The following is a 21,838-nucleotide window of genomic DNA, read 5'->3' as shown; positions in this document are numbered from 1 at the left end:
AATACTGACAATAGAAACGAGTTTCAGAGTTTCTAGTAATATTTGTATTTTCGGATACTTATAATGTGGAAATTATCATGTGACAACCCTCGTCCACTCTCCCCCTCCAACACACACACACACACACACACACACACACACACACACACACACATTGTGTCCATCTAATTTCAGTCAACCTTAAATGAGAATACCATGGAAGGAACACGACCCCGACACTTTCTGAAGCAAATTATGTGCAAACTTAACTCAATAAGATTTCGTGAAACATGAACAACACTGTAATTGTAAACTGATTTATTTGTGAATCCAAGAGTATTTTCAATAATCACTTATAATAACCGAAAAAACAATCTATCTCCGTTCATCCCTTTCAACTGTGTCATTTTCAGGTGTAACCTTATGGAATCAATTCAGTTGTTCTATTATACTAGCCTTTTCGATATTACTTAATGTAAGTCACATCAACAGGCATTTAATTACTTCGAGAATTTAAGAAGCAATGGGCATTTGAATTCAACCCACAAAATAAAAAAAGTACCACTTATAACGCGATAGATGTACCGAACGTAATAAGGTGCTTGGATAATACCGGTAAACCATTATCTGCAGTTAAAAAAAAACAAATGACAATTGTACAAGTTTTTACTAAGAAACACGTGTTGAAGAGCATTATTTGAATAACATGTTGGAGATGTAAATACATGATGAGCGATAGGTGCAGTAATACATACGGTAAGAGAGTGTGACCATGTGTGTAACGCCTCTCCCCCCCCCCCCCCCCCACCCCGCCCGTCCTGTATTTCATCAACTTTCTCACTGTCTTTCGTTTTCATTTTTCTCTCATTTTCCCTCCTTCTCCCCCCCCCCCCATCCATTCTCTCTCTCTCCCTCTCTCTCTTTTCTTTCTCTCTCCCATCTCTCACCTCCCCCCCTCTCTCCCCCCTCTCTTTTTCTCTCAGTACCTCTTCCCTTACAGCCCCCGGTAGTATACCCGTAGGTACTGTCATTACAACATCAGAGAAAGGGCGTGGCCCTTACCTTATCTATTTCCTTTCATCCTCACACCTTCCACTCCATTAATAAATACCAAGCAGAAACCACCAAACCATGAACCGGAGGAAGTTTTGAATTATTCGGTTGGTAAGACTACAAGACTAATGACTTCAGGGTCAGTAATTCACTGTCATTGTTACCAAGTGTTTGTCCTAGTGGACGAACTTTCTGTCAGTATTTTAACTCTTAATGACATCATTAAGTATGATGTACAGTCAAGGTAGGAACAGGCACCAGTATGACAAGAAATATGACCGAGCTTTGGAACGCTATTGTCTTCATTAATTACCCGATACAATCAATATGCGGCCGACCACTGGGTTTATCCGCCTTAACTTCGTGATGACACGAGGCCTAATGATGTAGATTGCACGCGCCGATACTTCTTCACCAATACCAAATATTCGTGAGTCACTTCTTCCAGATCTCCTCCTCCTGATAAACTGGACTCATTTTTTAATTGGGGAGTCAAGTATCTGGAGTACACATTTAGAAATTCGTTAATGATAGCGACAAACGCTCACCACTGGTAAGTTTAATCTATAGGTAGGCCTACTTAAGTTTTAAAATATTGTTTGTTTCTATTACGACAAAAAAACGTACTTAAAACACCTTGTGAATTGTTTAATTAAAATGACAAGGCAACCGTTATTTTCAGTTTCATGGTAATTCATTTCTAAGTTTATTTCAACATGTACATTTATATTTTCACTCTGGGTTTGGTCTTTTTAGTGTTCAACATTTAGCTAACAATATTTTTCTATAATTGTATATTAACTCGAGCTTTTTGGGCTACAAGTTACCTAATGTTTACATGTATATCTGACTGTACATAGTTTATACAACTTACAACCTGTATGACTTTGACATACATTTCAGGTAAATTTATTATTATTATATTTGAGGCTCTTTTTCAAAATGGCGGCACTTACAATGGAGTCTGTAAAGGTGGTTTTCTGGCTGATTTTTTGGAGCAGCGTCCCCGCCGTGATAGCACAGCGTAGGTGGCTTCTTGTTTGTTCCTTTTTCATTTTACTCGATTCCCCCCTCTCTCTCTTCCCTCTCTCTCTCTCTCTCTCTCACACACACACACACACACACACACTGATCTCTTAAATTAAAACGTAATCTCAACTGAGAGAACAGTTTCATTAGCTCTGTATGTATCAATTTAAATTATTTTTTTTATCAAGAGCTTATAAAATATGTGGGTATTACCTTCAATATTTCTGTGACTGTCAGTCACCATCATCAGGGAGTAATCTCAACTGACTTAATTATATAATTTCGCTTTCTTTCCACAAGTTAACAATTTTTTATACTTACTCGCTTTGACGATATCTTTGACGATATCAGGTCAGATATTTAGAACAGTGTCTTTACCAAATTTTACGAGGAGGCTGGTGGGGGTGTGGCGATGAAAAGGGGACAAAGAAATGTTTTAACTTTTATCTCTCATCTATAAATAAATAAATAAATAAATAATGTTGTTTTCAAGTATATATTGACGAGTATCTAATTTGTTTCTGTCGTTTGATTGTCAAAAATGGAGGATGGATGACCAAAGATAATATGGAAGTCTGTCATAAATTTATCTCTGGATCCGCCCCTGAAATAAATAAATAAATAAATAAATAAATAAAATTGTTTTCTCTTTATTTATCGATGATTCGATTTCAGAATTCGTTTGTTATACCACATCGTCCTGTGAGGTGGAAGTAGACACCCAGAATTCTAAGATCTTTGGCGGTGTGTATAGTGTGCGGGAGTGCTGCCAGGAACATAACGGCACAGGGTGGAGGGCTCTGCTGGAAATGAACACGTGCGGGTCATGTAAGGGTGAGTACGTCGTACAAACAAGCTCGAGGCCATGGGCAGTTCAGTAATACCGTAATGATGAGATGTCGAGAAACCACATTGTCTCTCAGATGGTGATATTTGAGTTGGAGGTCAGGAGTCGGACTTTCCATTGTAATGTCATATAAGGACGACGGCAAAAACAAATCAAGCTCCTTGGATGTATATCAGCAATACATATTTTTATTCATCCATTACATTTCAAATTTGTCATTTTATTAGTGTACCTTATCAATTGTGGCCTATTTGTGGCCTACTCTGAAATTGCTTGCAATTAATTATTACTGGTACTCTAATAAAATCAATTTACCTGGATATTATATTATATTATATTATAACACATGATTAGAAATGCATGTCAATTGTACAAATATAATCCATCCACTTTTAATATTTTAATAATTTATTAAAATGAATAATTTAAGGCAGAAATTAAGCTTTAAGAGGATTTAAAATTTCCTCTATAAATAGTGTCTATCTTTTCAACTGATAACGAATGTCATTTTAATGATATCAATTATTCGGTTAGAACGGAAATAACTACGCATCTTTTTGGTTTTAGACCCCTGTGCTACTTGTAAAATACCGCCAAAAATGCAAGACCCGCCAGATGACACCACCGTCGCTTGCAACAACATCCCAGAGGCTCCTCTTGGCATCACGGGACTGGAGACCTGCAGTCCTATAACCAAGGCGGGATACCAGGACCTTCCCACTGTGATTTTCCAGTGTTCCTACACTCTCCGCCGACAGTTTTTCTCGTATGACGAATGTAACGCAAAAGGATACGCCGTACAAGAGATCGTTGTAACCGCCGCGCCGCCAATAGTCACAGCCCCAAGTGCCGCCCAAATAAGCGTCTGCCCAGGTTACGTCATCGAGGCTGATAAAACTGGGACTCCCACAGTCCAAACGTGTGACGTCATTGCCAATAACTTCACTGTCGACTACAGCGATTTAGTAACGTCAGAAGATGTCACAAACTGCACAAAGACAATCCGACGTCTGTGGTCGGTTGAAGACGAGTGCGGTGCTGTCGTTGAAGCTAACCAGACGATCTTCGTGGACGTTCCACCTCCGACAATCAACGCCCCACCTGTGGCTAATATCACCGCGTGCCTAGACGACTCTATTTATGTCAACCAAACTGGAACGCCAGTCGTACAATCGTGTGCTGAAATTGAAGATGCTCTTAAAATTGAATACCAAGACGCTGTGGTCAATACACAAACCTGTCATAAAACTGTACAGCGAACTTGGACAGTGAGTGACCAGTGTGGCTCCAGCGTTACTGCTGATCAGATGATCGTCGTAACTATCCCTGCACCAAACGTCCAACCACCAGGTGCTGCTGAAGTTGCAGCTTGTCCGGGGGAGGTTATAGGAACAGCCAAAACTGGTCAGCCAATTATTCAGTCTTGCCAGTCCAGCACAGGAACCATACACATTGAACACAACGACACTGTGATATCAGAGAATTCAACAAATTGCCGGAAGACATTACAGAGGCGCTGGACTGTGTCTGACGGATGTGGTGCCCTTATCACCACCGACCAGACCATCGTGGTGAATCCGGTGGCACCAGAGCTAGAGGCACCCAATGATACAGAAATCACCGTGTGTCGAGGAGAATCACTTGATGGCTATGACACAGGAAAACCCGAGGTCCTTTCCTGCTCCAAAAATATCACAGTTGTCCACATGGACAAAGTTGTCAAGGAAGATGACGCAACTTGCAGACGGACGATCCAAAGGACATGGCTGGCATCTGATGAGTGTGGGTATGAGGTGGAGGGGGAGCAACTGATCTTGGTGAACCCAGCTCTGCCGACAATTACAGCACCTCTGGATACTGAGATCACCATCTGCCGAGATGAGGACCTGCACAGCAAGGAAACTGGAACCCCAACCTTCCAGTCTTGTAATGCAAATGCCACTCTCAGTACTAACTACACAGATTTTGTCATATCACATAACAACCAAACCTGTCAAAAAACTGTCCGTAGACAATGGATGGTGACAGATGAGTGCGGCTCAAGTGTGACGGATGATCAACTAATAACCGTCAATCACAAGCCACCAACTGTTCTGGTTCCAGTGGATGCAGAGATCACAACTTGTGATGGTGATGTCATTGGCACAGAGGTAACTGGTTCCCCAACTGTGCTGTCTTGTAATTCAGACACAAGTAATATTACGGTGGATTATGAGGACACTGTGATGTCCAAGAACAACCAAACCTGTCAGAGGAAAATCCAGCGAAGGTGGACAGTCATAGATGAATGTGGGTCCACTGTTGTTGTTGATCAGATTATCTTCGTCAATGTCCAACCTCCAACAGTTGTTCCACCTGCTGATAGTGACGTCACAGCTTGTCCCGGTGAAAGTATAGGCACTTCCAGAACTGGCAGGCCAACAATTAGATCTTGTCACCTCGATGCCAATAATGCTACAATGGATTATGTGGATAGCATCTTATCAGAGGAGACTGACACTTGCCAAAAAACAATTCAGAGACGTTGGAGTGTTGTTGATGACTGCGGCTCCAATGTATCAATGGATCAGATTATAACGGTGCTTCCAGCACCACCTAGTGTTGCTCCCCCTACTGACATCCAAGTTGCTGCTTGTGATGATGATGTGATAGACACTGACCGATCTGGGGTCCCATCAGTCCATTCGTGCAATCCAAATGCAACCAACACAGTCAACTTTGTTGATAGTGTAATATCAGAAAACAACCAAACCTGTCAGAGGACTATACAAAGACAATGGACCACGACTGATGAGTGCGGAGTCAGTGCATCTGCCTATCAGAATATCATCATCAAACCAGTGCTGCCATCTATCATTGCACCTGCTGACACTGAAATCGTGATCTGTCCAGGAGAGGTCATAGATGTCAGTAAGACAGGTGAGCCTACTGTAGTACCTTGTAGTAGCATGGCCAGGGATCCAGTCACGGACTACACAGACACAGTGGTGTCTGAGAACACGACAGCTTGTCTCAAGACCATCCAGCGACGGTGGACAGTGTCCGATGGGTGCGGTCAGAGTGCCCATGCTGATCAATTGATCCGTGTCACAGAACTCAAGGCACCGGAGATAACCATCAATGACGTAGTTCAGGCCAGGTGTGAAAACTTGGCTGAACTCCGCCCGATGTACAACCCCACCATGACACAGAGCTGCTTCACTGATTTACTCATGGTGCAGTCGATTTTAACTGAAATAACACCCGAGGATATATTTGATGGTCCCTGTGAAGAAATATCCTTTCAAAGAAAATGGAAGCTGGACAATAACCATTGTTCCAACCAGTCTTCTGTTGTTCGACAAGTTGTGCAAGGTATGTCAGGTTTTGCTAACTTCTTGTAGGGATGCAGAACTTTTAAAGACTGTCAACAATTGTAAACAAAATATTTGCTTGATTTTATATTTATTTTTTATTGTGGAAAATCAATATAAAACTCAGCTGTTATTTATCATACATTGTGTTAACACCTTTTCATCTGCATTTCAGTGCTGCCAGCAGCAGTTCCAACTACAACCACCATGTCTACCCTCCCTCCGACAACTTCCACTGTCACAACCACTACTGCTTCCAATGCTCCATCAGCCACATCAACCTTCCATCCAACAACTATGACATCCAAGAAAACCAGTTCTGCCACACCATCTACCACATCAGCTGTTCCAACCTCAACCACCCCAACCACTGACCCACACACCACACCAGTAAACCCTGCAGCATCTCTACCATGGAGACAACCAGGAAGACCGCCTCATATGAGAGACAGCATGTTTGAAGGTGTAGACCTTAGCCCTGAACTACCACCCGAGTTAAGCCAGGCTAAAGTGACGGCCATTCCAACCCCTGCCAGACCAGACTTTGGAGTGACTATGTCTATAGGAATGCCTAAGCCAGAGGAGGTGCCTCCTCCTGTACAACCAATTCAAGGCTTCAGAATTGGTGGTGTTCTTCTGCCTTCCTCGGCACAAGAGTTGTCTTCATCACAAAACTACCAGGATGACCAAGTGCAGCAAGAGGCCTTGACACCCACAGTGCAAAATACTCCTGGAACTCCCCAAAGCTCTGGAGAGCAAGTGTCTCAAGCTGGTGCCACTTCAAGTAATTCAGACAGACGGTTCCTGGCCACTCTGTTTGGTTCAGTGCCGCAGCTAGGGAGACAATTACATAGTAAAACACCTCAGAATGACACATCTTCATCAAGGACTGGAAGCAGTGCCAGTGTTAGTTCTCAAAATGACTCTAACTCAGATTCGAGTGCACATGTTGGGGAATCATCCTTAACTGTTGGTTCTCAATCAGGCCAGAGAGGACTGTCTCAGGTGTTTGGAGGAAGTGGGCGAATTAGGGAGTTATTTCAAGGTAGAAGGTAGAGTTAGCCTATTACATCATACAGGGTTTTGATGTCTGAAAGGAGTGTGATGTCATAATCAAAGGACTGTGACATCACATTATATTTTTCTACCAAAGTTTTCACTTTTTTATTTCTGTGAAAGAAAAAATATGCAGCATTTTTCAAACTCCATTCATTTTTGAAGAGAAATCAATTTTATTCATAAATGTGAAGAATAAGGACCCAATATGCAGTTTTTCAAAAATGGTAAAAATCAGTCACTATAGCCAAGGTAATATTTTTGGGAAATTACTTTTGTGTAGGACTGTTCTGTATTAAAGCAGTGGCATGTTTGTAAGTGTAACTTCAATGAGAGCACATGTTTGCAGTTTATTTAGTACATGTTGATGTTTATCTGCCGTGAAAACCACAGTGTTCGTCATGTTTGATGTCATCTTCACAACCCACAGGCCTTTAATGGATGTGAAGAGTATAGAGTAATGATATTAAAATTGGCACTGATGTTATCTGCAATGATGAGAGTATTCAACATATATTGGATGTTTGATTTATATAATGAATATTTACAAATGACACTCATTGTACTTTTTATATATATTTGTGTCTGCCATTTTGAACAATTTTCTATGAAACCAACTCGATATTAATTTATTGCAAAATATTCTATTTGCTATAAGAAGGATATTTATTAAAATGGATGTGACTTGACTTGTATAATGAATAAATAAATACTAGTGACATTCATTTTATTTTTAATGTTTTGTGCCTAGCATTTGTTACATAATTTATACATAAAGAGCTATATTTAAAACAAAAACATTTTTCTAACATATTTCATACATTGTTCATATTACTGACCAAGTAAAATAATTTTGACCAAAAACTTAAAAGTATTTTGTTGTGAAAAAGAATATGCAAGCTAATTAGGAAAAAAAATGACCAGAAAAATATATAAAATGTCCTTCACCAAGCAGGGTTAGCCATACTAATAATAAAAAACAGTTGAGTTTGCGACTTAACACCATACAAAAATTATTAATTCAAAACTGAGATTTTTCTATTCCTGTCTATTTGAAGATAACCCTGAGAAATCCACAAGTGAAATACTGTCACCCCTGCTGATACTAAAAATTTGTTTTGTTAAAACAAAAAAAAAATAGTATTAGCCTTTTTCATCTTTTCCGGAAATGGAAATTGCATTGTGGGTAGGGGAGCCCTTCTACGTCGAAACACTTACAGCGGTGCTAAAAACCATGGCTGGGTTTACGTGCTTTTTGTCCCGCTACTACAATAACAGTAAGCGAGATCGACACATGAGGTTTAATAAGTTCCCAACAAACCCGTTAGAATGAAAAATATGGTAGAAAGAAAGGAAAATATAGCAGGTTTGGATCAAAAGCAGGGCACCGCGTTTGATCATTTTAAATGTTGTAGGCCCATCACAGGTTTTAGTCTCTAATAACCCTTAGCAGGGTGGGTTCTATTTTTTTTTAACGTGAGACGTTAATAAAATTTTTATTATTATGTATTCAGTCCCGTATACGTAGGCTATTACTGATTTGTACAAACGGGGCTCATATTATCAAGATCAACAGAGACATACGAAGAAGAAAGTACATCGGCTCTTGTTGAACGCGTTATCGGCGAAATAAAAAGTTATTTATTTCTGAACTCAATGACAAGAGAATTGGAAAATACAAAAAATGCAGAAAAGCCTTTCTGTAAGCTACACGTACATGATACATGTATGGTAAAGACAAAATGGATAATAAACATAATCCAACAACGTATTTGTAAAGTAATACAAATATGCTTAGTATTAAAGTAGGCCTACGTATATTTAACTGTCTTAGATAGTTGAAAAGTATGAATTTAAATGTGTGGGAAACACTTTATTTGAATGATTTAATTGTCTGTGATTGAAAACGATGAAAATACGCATGAAAACATTTAAAAATCAAATAATTTGGCCTCTTGCTATGATTTTGTTTTTGTTTCAGTTTGACAAAATTTTCATACTTGTCAGACCGAAAGGCTGACATTTTTTACCTGTCGTAAATTTTGTACATATACTAGAGTAAGACACGGTAAACTTTAATTATCGTCTGGGAAAGAGTCGAGAATTCCTGTCTCACCTATTTAACACTTAAAAGGTTTTAATTACAGAGGAAAGGTCGTAGTTGTGGCCGCCCGCCTTACCGAACAATTGAACCTGATGCCTCATCAGGTACCAAACGATTTAATCAGTTCACCGACGAACGATCTGCGTGTCAGTTTACCTGTATACACAGTAGCTACGAGTGAAACAATGCAGGAAATCTTTTCATTTTATCACTTTAAAAATCTATTAAGATATCCTTCAAACAAGACATAAAAATCGTAATGAATTGACACTGCTGGTAAATGAGGTGATATCGCCACAGCTTGCATATATACATGTACAAAATTGTGAAGACGTAGGCCTGCGCACCTGTCCACACTCTTGAAAGCTGTGTACTCAGTACGAGTCTACTGGCTATTTTGATTTTATATATAAAAAAATAACGAGTCTCTTTCGCATATCTTTATTATCGGAAGCATTTAAAAGAACTCTGAAGCTTTAGTTCGTCATCACTATTGAAAGTACAGCCAAGGCTTGGACGCTTAGGTGAAGTCTAGTTGTAAAGCGCATCGTATCTAAACTGAGAAAGAAAATATTTAATTGCTTGATTCTCCGTCCAAATAGCTGTTTCTTGCCTACAGTTTACGCATTTCTGTGCTTCAGCCACCTTTTTAGTTTGACAGAAAGCAATGCACGCTTCATACGACCTTTTTATATGCGCACCTTGTACATCATCTACACCTAGCATAGCCATGCTGGAAACAGCAGAGGACCACTATGACCCCTGTGGCGCGCGGTTCCTGTCATGCGCACTTCGTATTTCCGCAAAAGATGAAAAAGGTTAATGAGCCTTTTCTCTCCACATATAAATACCTCCATGAGTGACATACATTGTGCATGAAGGTTAAGAGGATTATAAGAATATGAACCCATCATTTCAACAAACTTTATAAAGTCAGTCATCAGAAAGGAGGACACAATGTTGTCATATTCATAGCATTGAAAGGCCAGAGTAAGAATCCAAAATATCTACATATGTAAACTACATGTATAAATTTATCATAACCTTATACGTTTATATGGCCAGCAGATGATGAAAGAATTATAAAACTTCCCTGGACTGTGAATAAGACTCTGCATGTTCATCACATTCCAAATCTAAATACGCAATCCTTGCATGAATGAATAAAAATAATTCAAATGTATGGATCGGTCTTCTGGTGCTTTTTTTGACACAAGCACACCAAATTACTTCTGTACGTTTGTGGATCAATAAATAATATATTTTGTCAACATTAACATTAACTAAAGACAACAATGGTCAGGTCTTACGTCCCTGTGATTTTTCAGCAAAGACCTGTAGCCCTTCTTGTAGCACTTGTAATGACATGCCATCTTTTGCATGGATGCAGGTGACACCTAGAGGCAAAAGTTAAAACTATATTAAGTGAAGAAGAAGGCAAACATAATTATACCATCAATTTAATTATATTAATATGGACATTTTTTTCATAAAGTTTCAAGATGAGCCAATTTCTATAGATATTTCTGTAAGGTCTACACATTTTATACAGATATTTACACTGGCCACTTCCTAGTCAATGTGTTCATGTACCTGACTTGTACTAACACTGATAAATATCTATTTATGCTGTTACTATCTCTTATTTCAAAGATCATCGTGAAAATTTTAACATAAAATTTTTACCGGCTGCTCTTGAATATTAGAAATTGCTTAAAAATAGCCTGTCTAGCATCCCTGAACATTTCATGTGGTTAACTGCTGACTGCACTGTGAGACATACCTGCCTAGGTTTTAAACATTTTTTCCAAATTTTATCAACTTCTTTTTATCCTTTGAAACAATATAAAATACCTTACAAAATGCAAATCTTTAATTGTATTTACTTAAAATACATGTATTTATTCTATTCTAAGTAATCCCAATACATTATATTTATTCTGTTTTAAGTAATCACAATACATCATTTCACAATTCACATAGATCTATGCATTCAACCAAATGTATACTGGTACATTACAAACAAACTATAATAATTTTTCAAATCAAGCCAGCTGATGCGAAGCACCAACATCACGCCATCTTGATACAAGAGGGGTCTGCACTAATGTCCACCCAACCGGTCAATCTCAGTGTACTGACAACAGGACAGAATAAAGGTGGAGATATCTCTTATCAAGTCATGCCATCTCAGTAGACATGACAGCCATAATAAATCATAAGAGAGACAATGGTGTGAATTTTCTCTTTCTGCCCCCGGCTGGACATGGTTGGAGTATTTATGTCTGCCTTTGGCTATACTGTCAGACTTGTCTGCCACCAGACTTGTATATCATCCGACCAGTACTTATATCATCACATGGAGACAGCAATGTCTAACAGTATACTGAGCTATAGGTGTAACTACATGACTAATGGTCTTGTTTACAAAATTTGGTGATGGATTCACAAGCAATTATGTTTAAAACTACACTTTGTGGTACCTAATGTATATGATTATAATTTTATCTGTATATAATTGATTTAATGAAGCAATAAGTGCATTTTAATGGTCTGCATTTGAAAAGTTTTAAAGCCAATGACCTGGTAATACATTATTAATGTACCAGTACATGTAAATAAGGAAAACAAAAAAAAGTCCATGGGGATCTCTACATCACAAGTTATTTTTAGAGATCTAGTTTTTCATTCATCTGTTCTGAGATAAATGTGCTTTCATCTAAAGTAAAATAGATAATATTATATGTGCATAAATCTGTTAGTGATTGTATCTCAATGTTACAGTATACTTTGTCTTTGATACAGCACAGGGCATTAAATGCACGATAACTTTTACTAAAAGCAGAACAGAAATCTGCTAGAATTGCCACTAAAAATTTTATCAAGAGTTAAAATGTTTCATTCCACCAATATACTTTGACGGGAATATCTCTCTCTCTCTTTCTCTCTCTCTCTCTCTCTCTCTCTCTTCTCCTCTTGACTATTAAGAAATGTTAATCATTAAAGATTACTGCCTTCAATCCCAGTTAAGTAACTATGTAAGCATCTTAAATCCTGACACACTACATGTATCTGATACAAGGGTCTTCACTATGAAAGAAACTACTGTAACATGTCCGTATATAGGAATGGCTGTCCAAAAGAACAGCCCTTTTGGTGTAAGGTCACCTCTTAATAAGAATTTGATCTAGGACCCAAGCCATTTCTCAACATGGGACAATAGAGGGGTAAAAAGTCAACTTTCTCAGAAAATTGCAGTGTACAAAACTGTGTAAGTTATGGGTAAAAAGCAATTATTCTAATTAATATGGAGAATATCTGTCATTATTTATAATTACTGCATGGTAGGGTTCATTGTAAATATACCCAGTACAAGAAATACATTAAAAATTCAGAAATCTAAAAACACCTATATTCAGATACAGAACTACATTTTAAGGCTAACATTGCCTACTGTCATTTTAGATCCTAATGCACCATACAGTACTGTAACTATGAATTATTTCTATATCATTAGTCTCTTACATAAAAAACAACCATTTTAACGCACCTATTTGTCCACAGTCCACAATATTTCTGTGTTCATCATCAAAAAATAACATTTTCTGGTACGGTAAACCCGACTGCTCATGAAACCTGAAAACAGAGGTAATATTTAAATGCGTTTTCTTGTCATTTTAATTATCTTTTTCTTTATTTTACATTTTCCTTGTACTGGTATGTACACCTATTCTCATTCAAGGCTGAAAAATGCGTTTCAACACAACCAAGCTATCCCCTCTATCACAATTGAAGAAAAAAGTTACAATGAGCTGTCACATCCAACACAATTTGTCACATTTATGACTGTCAAGTGAAAACAATTAAATAACTTTGCTTAGATTGCACTTCTAATGCAAATACAAATGAGAAACAGCTTAACAAAAATAGAATCATCAATAAAAAATGACTTCATTATGTAGGAAATGAAAGCACTATTTAAGTATTTATGATACAGAAAGTTATCAACAAAATGGATATTCAATCAACTCTCACCTCTGGAAGTGTGCAACCTTGGATCCTGGGTAGATTTCTTTGTATGTGAAGTATTTATTCCAGTCAAATAAGTTCAGCAGCTGCCTGGCCTCGTCTGTGCACGATGTCCTGAAATAAATGTAAGCATTAGCTTTTTCAAGAGAATCATGCAGAGAGAATCTCTGCCTCCTGGCTGCCTGGTTGCTCTGTGCACGCCATCCTGAAATAAATTTAAATATCAGCTTTTATGTCAACATGTCAATCAATCTGAATAATCAGTGGGCTATGATTACTTTGCCTTACTTGTCAGGTACCATTTTCTTGGTTTTTCTTTCTGTTCCTGTGGAATAAAGTGCACTTTTAAAATACTTATGAAACATTCCTTTTCAAACATTTGACATCAAACACTTCCTTTCCCGCAGATATGATATGAAATTCAACAGAAAAGTTTATTTTAATAAAATTAAGAGCACAGAAAAAAAACTATTCATCAAATTATCTAAGGTATCGAAAGGGTATTTTTTGAATGTTAAATAATACATTTCGTATTATTAACTTTAACAAAATCTGAAAATTATTCTTTTCTGAAGTACCAATATTTTGTATTTCATATAATCTGTGAATATCATACCCTGAACTGTAGACTAGTGAGCAACATAATTTGTATGTGAATTTGAAAATAAAGAATCTCTTTAACTCAGGGTTATAAGTAAGTAATAAAGGCACCTCGAAGCTACGGCTAGTGTGTATCCTTCTTGCTGCAGCTGCTTCAGCATCTGTGGAACATCTCTGTAATACTTGACATGGCGCCCATGAAAATCAAGCACACGTCCATCACTGAAGATAAATCGTAAAAAATGTAGCTTTATGGAAAACAGGAAAGGCATGATCATAGCTTATAGTAGTAGTAGTAGTAGTAGTAGAGAGAGAGAGAGAGAGAGAGAGAGAGAGAGAGAGAGAGAGAGAAAGAGAGAGTGGAATTTATTTAGAAGTTGAGTAAACATGAGTGTCAAATACATCAAACCAATAATGTTAATTTTAACTTACTGAAAATGGCAGCAGACTATAAGTGTGCATCATTCAGATGAATTAAAAGGAAAGAATTAGAAAAATAAGAAGCAAACATTCAATGCCTGCTTACCTCTGTTTTTTAAATGGAGGGTCAACATGTGTATCAACCCAGAAAGGCCAAAGTGTATAATCTGAATTTGTAAAATATATCATCAATTTGCTGCAATTCGAGAAGACAATGAATATGCCTAAAAGCAAGCAACCCTAATAACACTTCCAGCAACGGTAGATTGGTATTAGTGCCAATGACAACATTCGGCAACACACTTTACTACTGTACCAGGAATCTATAGTACTACATATACATGTACTGCTTATGAGCTGTTAAAAGTCATTCCAGAACTTAAATATCTAAATAATTAATATATCTTTACCTAGATCAAACACTATCAAGCTTGGCTTCATCTTCTTAAGGCTGGCATTCACCCTATTTGTCGCTAAAAAGAGGCTTTTATTTAACAAACACAAAGTTGTAAAGATCAGGGGTAGGTATTTGTGGGCGCCGCCATTTTGTACCGATCACATGACTTGACATACGAGAGTTTACTTTTACTGTAAAATTGTGTTTTTTTGTAAATATAAAATTCACTTTCTTTATATGAAGATTTTCTAGTGATACTATTCGGCTTATCTAGAATATTGAAAGTCAACTAAATTTAGACTATCCATATTAAATATCCCGAGATCTTTCGAGATTTCAATTTGTAAACATTTAGAACTAGGTAACCTTCATGGTCACAGATGATCAGGCAACATGTAATTTCGGTTTACTAACTGATAGGTAAGAACGCTCTGCTGTGGTTGAATAATACAAGCGTTGTCGTGTTTATGTTTTAAAAGGTTTGCATTAATATGCAGGAGTAATAGGTTTGTATTTTCATTTATTTCATTCAGACTTCTTAGCATCTTGTTGTTGATAGTTACACGATCATTTTCAGTAAATATTATTTGTTGTACAATCACGGGTGCTAAGACTGGATTATGTTTAAGTGATTCTCTGAGAATGTTTTTCACGGTTTAACATGGGTCAGATTATTCCGTGTATACTAAAAGACTTAATGACTGTTGTATCTACATAATGTACAATTCTGCTGTCGAAAGCCCAAAGGTAAAAGCTCATTAGTGGTTTTATTTTTTTCTGGCCCCTTGCATTGATTATTTGGCAGACAGGTTTGTTGTTCCAATGCTTATTTAATTTTTGAGCCTATTTCATCAGTCAGAAGTTAAGAGGTTATTGATATCAGGGAAGAGGAAACATCTCCATGGTGATTTTTTTTTTTTTTTCATACCAGTAAAAATGTAATGTATGCATGCATGGCTGATATATAACTAAAAAAGTTACAAAAGCTAAAAAAGAGAGATGATCCTATCATACAAGGCTCATATAATCTACTACAAGAGGTCCAGAAAGATAGGTTTCATTCCAATTTTTTTCAATTTCCTTACTTTATACCGTTTTTTTTGCATCGGTTATTTGATATTGTGTTGTTTTTAGTGTTACCCTCCCCCTGCTAGTCTGCTAAACGAGGTCCAGAGAGAGATGGACGATATTGTGGACCTCATCCCATTCATCAAGGCGTATGTTCTTCCTGCTACATCCTCTAGCCTGTCCACATCTTCCACTGACAGCGAGGCTGCAACAGCTAGTCCTGGGACGCGGCGCTCACCCCGCAATTCTGCCATTGGTGATAAACAGGATGCTGTCTCTGATGATTTGTCTGGTGAGAGACTTTGTTTGGATTGGAAAGGGAGTAGTTTTTATTTATTAATATGTTTATTTATTTATTTATTTATTTATTTATTATAAAATAATTGATGTTTTTTTATTTATATTTTAATCTGTTTATCGATGAAGTGATTTGTTGGCTTAATTACAAAGGTGTTACATTTTTACACAATTAGTGTTGCAATTATGTTAAAATGTACACTTGTAAAACACTTAAAAACCAGATATCATAAAAATTCATTTTACATAATATTTAGAGAGCCACACTTTTAACTTTCACATTTTTAAAACTGAATATTGGATTAAGTTTCACAAGGAGTAGAATTTCAGACCCATTTTTTAATTGTGTGTAATCTTAACATTACAGAGCACATTTGAATTATTATTGAAATCATTATTTTGAAAATTAAATTCTGACTTCCAGAGAGCCAAGCTCTATGTAACCACCTGAAGATTGGGCAGATGCTTCGGGGAAATGGTGGCCATGGCAACAAGAAATCTTCAACGTTTGGAGGAGTGATATTAAAGAGGCCACGTGGAAGGCCAAAACGAGCCCAGAGTCAGAACAGGAAGTTTGGAGTGAAGGAAATGAAAAGATGGTAATTGTGTATCCTTCTTTGCTGTTATATACAAGTAGAGAAAGCATATAACCAGGGAAGTCCTGCGTTTTTCAGAATTGAAGTTTTTTCAATGGAAATAAAGATAATGAATGTGGATAAAATATTAAGATTTTTCTTTTATTTGTAGTACTCTCTGTTGTAACTATTTAGTGCTGAATGCGTGTGAGACTTGCATTTTCCAGGGTTTTTTTTAAAAGATCCACTTTCACTCTGATAAATGCTTTTTTTTCCATTCATCTATGTAATTTTTTAATCAGGCTCCAAAAGCATTACCAGAGGCATCCCGACAGCTATCAGTCTGTTGCAAAAATAATGTTGGAGGCCAACCGGGAGGTCAAGGTCAAGGTCACCAGCAAGAAGGTCATCCAGGGGGTAAAGGCCGTCTTCCCAGAGTTAAAAACAAAGGAATGTGATGGGAATGTGTATGGGTTCAATGGAATCATTTCTAAAAAACTATTGGTAAGAAATGCAATTAAAAAAAAAATTGTATCACAACATGATTTTTATATGTTCTGAAGGTATTGTTTTTCCTTGTGTCTGCTTTTACAGATTTCAGTGCACTGTGTCTGTTCAAAAACTTTAAGCTTTTAAAATAATGATGATTGCTGTTTGATATTTTTGTTATATATTTAATGATTTTTGTGATTTTCAAGTAATACCTCCATTTTAACAATATCTTAAATATGCATTTAGTATATGTTGTATAATATACAAAGAGGGTACAATACCCTTAAGGCTTATTATTATTTGAGGATGATGATTCACCATTATTGGTTCAAATAAAAAGGCCAGTTTTGTTTCAGAAACTGATATAATTGCTGAATAAGGATATAAACAAACATGATAATATGCTAATGGACCAATTGTGATTTATGCATATATTTTTAGTGAACTAGTGATTTCTGTTTGTTATGTATTTTAACTGCTCTATGTCAAAATAAAAACAAGTGTTTTTTTTTTTTTTAATTTTTTTGTCTTAAATAATAAAATTACCATAATATTATTTTTGAATTTTTTGTTTAAAAGTATTTGCAATATCATTTATGTTTTATATATTTTATGAATTTTATTTATTTTTCAGCCCAGACCAAGGAAAAATGAAAACCTTAATCCCCCTCCACTCCTGAAGAGACAGCCTCCAAAAAAAGCAACTCTGACAAAGAAAATGAACTCTGATCCAGAACACCAGAATTGTAGCCACAGTGGGATAGAATGTTATGTAATCAAAGGCAGTAAGGTAAAAAGTGAGGAACGTTTGGAACAGATGGCAACAACTGGTCTTGTGACAAGTAAGTGTGACAACATCAGCAACTTAACAGATACACAGGCCATGACACTTCTTCATCACCCTCATGGAATCAACAGGAACGGTGAGTTAACAAGAGGAGACGTGGAGATTTGGAGAGATGCAGAGCGATCAAAATCCACAACAGAAATACTGGGGGAGAGCTCTCAGTCCACTGTGGCTAGCTCAGTGCAGAGTGATGCATTGCCTAGGGAGAGCAGTAACGCTGAAGGGGAGGCTTTGGCTGAATCTAGTGACCCTTTTGTTGAGATTAAGCAAGAAATGTATGATGTAGAGTATGAAGACAGAAATGCCAGTTACACATCTAAGTCTGCCAATGGTGCTGACATCTATGGTCAGAATGGTGCTCAATATGATGCTGATAATTGTGCATCCACTATGACAGCTGTTCAATCCACAGGAGAACCAGAGGGCAGTGGGTACCCCATGGATGAGGAAACTGAGGACCCCTTAGCTTCTACTTGTAGTTCATTGGCTGACCTCAGTGGCTTGTCTGAAATGCAGGCCAACTCCTTAATTGTGGACGATGTCGGTCAAACCCAGGTCACTCGGCTGTTGCACACAGAATCTCAGCTCTCTGCCAAAAGGTGGGCAAGAAAATCTCAGCAGCAAGGAGAAGATGGAATGGTCAATGAGAACATGGTTTCCAAGGACTGCTCTTCTATGGACCCAATGCACGCTAGTAATTGTTGTACCCAGAATTCACTGTCACAAATGGAGTCCCATTGCCACGCACAAAGCATTGATATTGTTGGTGATAGCAGTTCTTGTGTGCAATGTAACTTGTTACGACAGGAGCTTGGTCATGCCAGACACTACATCAAGGCCCTGAAGGCGGCACTGGTTGCTAAGGACTCACAACTGGCCACACTGGGCAAGAAACTGACCACCATTGGGACACAATTTTTAGAATTGTCCAGAGATTGTAAATCCACAGCGCCAGCTCTGGGATATGAAAATGAAAACTGGGACAACATGTAACAGGGATATATTTTATTATTTATTCACTGTTTTATTTCTTGTATGTGGAGGTTCTGTCTACCTCTTCATTATTTGTCTTTCCAAGTGAAGAATTTTATTCTTCTTGATGATGAAAACAGATTGTTCTGCTCTGTGCTATGAAAGGGGGAATTGTTATATAACATACCGTAAATGGGTGAGTCAATACTTGACTTGATAATTTGACACACTGTATTATTGTTACAGGTGCAGATTAAGGTATTATTATTATTATTATTATTCTTAATATTATTATTATTTTACAAACATTTTAACATATAATTATATCTGTACTAGTGTTTTAAGATATTTTACAAGGGCACTAACTTATATGTTACCCCAATGTTGCTATGTACTGTTGTCTTTACATAACATCCACATGGGTGGTCTGTTATTCCAGCTAAAGGTTCCCAATGCTTAAGAAAAAAGATTTCCATTGTGCATGCACACACCCACAAACATGCACAAGCGACTGTATACTGACGTGCAAGCAAGCATTCATTGGTGCATTTGCTTTCATCTCTCACTCACACACACACACACACACACACACACACACACATGTTCACATATTATTGCTCAGAATCTCAAAAGTTTTGTATAGCTGCGTATCATTCTTGAAGTAAATTGTTCTGCAAATTCTTTGCTCATTTTGGTATTTAACAAACGTAAAATCAATATGGTTTTCTGACACCTACTATTATTACTAATAATGCAATGATCTAAATGGGTTTGCACGTCAGTTAATTTTAACATTTGAGATAAATTGAACTTAACCCTGGCAATTCGTGGTAAATATTAAGAGATAAGGTTAGTTTTAATTAATGAAAGCATATTGCCTTCTTTGTTGCAAGGACATTCTAAGCTAGGCTCAGACTTAACCTTGAGCCTCAGAGCCTGGTGTACTTTAACTTACATTATTGTTTTAGTGGTTGTTTCAATGTTATCATAACTGACTGGTGTGAAAAATATAATTTTCTTACCATACTAAAAGGTTGGAAGGTAGTATAAGGTTAATGTGAAGCTTACCTTGAGCAAAAAAATTTGACTTTGGTGCTCTAAAAGTCCTTAAAACATAAGTCAGGCATCCAGATATAACTATTTTTGATGGTCTTATCATTGCTGTAATGCACAATACCCCCAGTTTCAGTACTAAGTGCACATATCCTGAATTTCAGATTCAGATTGTAACTTCCCTACTTAGCTCTGCTGAAGTGTAAACATCAGGGTGTCAAACTGGTGTTGCCCCCCCTCCCCCCCCCCCCCAAAAAAAAAAAAAAAAAAAAAAAAAAAAAAAAAAAAAAAACTGGTTTAACTACTGAATATCTGGAATATATATTTTGCATGAAAAAAAAAAGGTTAAAGCAATCAAAACATACTTGTGTTACTGTAGTGGTGCCAGGGTAATATTTTACTTGTTAAATATTCTTGTGAATTCAAACTGCTTTTTATTCATTTTTACTGTTTGTAACAGTTAAAATCATTGTTGGTATTTGTTTGTTGCTCAAAAGTTTCATCATCGTGATTCCTTGTGCTCAGAAGTGCCCATCTTGTCAGAAATGTTGTAGTTCAGGACTTATTCCTATTGGTTGTGTTACCTCTTCAATGGTCATTTTGTAAAAGGGAATATTTTAGTAAAGGAGAGAATATGCACAATTGTATTCTGTGTGATGTTATCAATATTGAATTCTTCAGTGTGAATAGAGAAAATGGAAGTTTAAAGGTGCTCATGATAATTCTATTTATAGTCTACTAGTTCATCATCATCACCTGCTTTTAACTAAAAGGGACATGTTGCAATGAATTTAAAAATAACATTTACAACACAAAAGAAAGGAAATTGTGCCCCTCCTTCAGAAGAATGGATCTTCATCCAGATTTCTTTTGCGCTAATTTTTGCCCCCCACCCCTCCTTTGTGCCATCCAGGTTTTTCATATTTGTGTTGAATTTTGTCATAGAAAAAAAAAGAGAGAGAAAGACGCAATTGTACTGAACAATATGAATTTGAGAATAAGGTAACTTCCCAAAAAATTATATTTTAAAAACGACAAAATTTCACCTTTCTCATCACTTGGGTATGGTACATTCATACTGTTGGTAATGTCTCCTTGTTTTTTCTCATTCATTTGACATATTACTGATTTAGTTTTAAATCATAATGATCAAAGTAAAAATTTCATTCCTTGGGAAAGGGTTTCTCTCTCCATGTGTCACTGTGTGTGGGGGACTGATGTTTGGTATTGAAACTTGACTACATAATTATGTCACAAATTTTGCCATACTGTGATATACATGACAATCAGAGTACAATACACATAATATATCACTATGTGAGGAATTTATTTTACAGTAACCAGGTAAGCCACAAAAATGTCAAACTAAATTCAACAAAAGCTTAGTAAAAGAGCCACAAGGTATTTTGGCAAAGTCACCTTAGAGATGAATACTACAACCCAGGCTATTCTTGGCAAAAGTTAAGTGAAAGAAAGTTTATTTGGAAATGATAAGAGCTAGGAGGACAGTGAAGATATAAACCTAGTGTAAGTTATCTAATGTATTTGCAGGTTCTTATCTGCATGCTTTTGTTTCTTCTCATTTTTGATACACAGAAAAATAGATATTGATACAGAAAATGCCAGCATACCACTACACTGATGACAAAAATACTGAAGAAAAGGTT

The 21,838-nt window shown here is 36.9% G+C and overlaps 3 protein-coding genes across 4 annotated transcripts; 2 read left to right on the top strand and 1 right to left on the bottom strand.

Annotated features, from left to right (window-relative positions):
- Window positions 1–1,095: 1,095 nt before the first annotated feature.
- Window positions 1,096–8,042, top strand: LOC106169061 (uncharacterized). 2 transcript variants are annotated; one of them, XM_013548353.3, is made up of 5 exons: window positions 1,096–1,585; window positions 1,962–2,056; window positions 2,737–2,895; window positions 3,476–6,262; window positions 6,437–8,042. In XM_013548353.3, exons 1-5 carry the CDS (start codon window positions 1,560–1,562, stop codon window positions 7,315–7,317), a joined length of 3,948 nt encoding a protein of 1,315 aa, XP_013403807.2. In that variant the 5' UTR covers window positions 1,096–1,559; the 3' UTR covers window positions 7,318–8,042. The 2 variants fall into 2 exon arrangements, with proteins under 2 accessions (XP_013403807.2, XP_013403808.2); XM_013548354.3 differs by having other exon boundaries at window positions 1,936–2,056.
- LOC106169049 (magnesium-dependent phosphatase 1-like) lies at window positions 8,028–15,045 on the bottom strand. Its single transcript, XM_087011006.1, has 6 exons — window positions 14,881–15,045; window positions 14,577–14,637; window positions 14,162–14,272; window positions 13,457–13,564; window positions 12,972–13,057; window positions 8,028–10,818 (listed from the first exon to the last, which is right to left on the bottom strand). The coding sequence occupies exons 1-6, from the start codon at window positions 14,909–14,911 to the stop codon at window positions 10,721–10,723; spliced, it is 495 nt and encodes a 164-aa protein (XP_086867132.1). The 5' UTR covers window positions 14,912–15,045; the 3' UTR covers window positions 8,028–10,720.
- A 107-nt stretch (window positions 15,046–15,152) lies between these two features.
- LOC106169074 (uncharacterized) lies at window positions 15,153–20,818 on the top strand. The gene is made up of 5 exons (XM_013548381.2): window positions 15,153–15,287; window positions 16,002–16,227; window positions 16,657–16,831; window positions 17,110–17,311; window positions 17,934–20,818. The coding sequence occupies exons 2-5, from the start codon at window positions 16,047–16,049 to the stop codon at window positions 19,137–19,139; spliced, it is 1,764 nt and encodes a 587-aa protein (XP_013403835.2). The 5' UTR covers window positions 15,153–15,287; window positions 16,002–16,046; the 3' UTR covers window positions 19,140–20,818.
- The last annotated feature ends 1,020 nt before the right edge of the window (window positions 20,819–21,838 follow it).

The sequence above is a fragment of the Lingula anatina genome, chromosome 4, assembly GCF_051362555.1.
Source record: "Lingula anatina isolate TDL-2025a chromosome 4, LinAna3.0, whole genome shotgun sequence".
In the NCBI taxonomy this organism is placed as follows: domain Eukaryota; kingdom Metazoa; phylum Brachiopoda; class Lingulata; order Lingulida; family Lingulidae; genus Lingula; species Lingula anatina.
This window is presented reverse-complemented; position numbering and strand designations above follow the sequence as displayed.

Coding starts and splice junctions, on each gene's coding strand:
- LOC106169061 (XM_013548353.3), top strand. CDS start 1,560: ATGATAGCGACAAACGCTCACCACTG. Junction 2,057..2,736: donor CCCCGCCGTGATAGCACAGC/GTAGGTGGCTTC, acceptor ATTCGATTTCAG/AATTCGTTTGTTATACCACA. Junction 6,263..6,436: donor TGTTCGACAAGTTGTGCAAG/GTATGTCAGGTT, acceptor TCTGCATTTCAG/TGCTGCCAGCAGCAGTTCCA.
- LOC106169049 (XM_087011006.1), bottom strand. CDS start 14,911: ATGAAGCCAAGCTTGATAGTGTTTGATCTAG. Junction 14,273..14,576: donor CCTCCATTTAAAAAACAGAG/GTAAGCAGGCAT, acceptor ATTTATCTTCAG/TGATGGACGTGTGCTTGATT. Junction 13,565..14,161: donor ACACTAGCCGTAGCTTCGAG/GTGCCTTTATTA, acceptor CATTTATTTCAG/GACATCGTGCACAGACGAGG.
- LOC106169074 (XM_013548381.2), top strand. CDS start 16,047: ATGGACGATATTGTGGACCTCATCCCATTCATCAAGGCGTATGTTCTT. Junction 16,832..17,109: donor GTGAAGGAAATGAAAAGATG/GTAATTGTGTAT, acceptor TTTTTTAATCAG/GCTCCAAAAGCATTACCAGA. Junction 17,312..17,933: donor TCATTTCTAAAAAACTATTG/GTAAGAAATGCA, acceptor TTTATTTTTCAG/CCCAGACCAAGGAAAAATGA.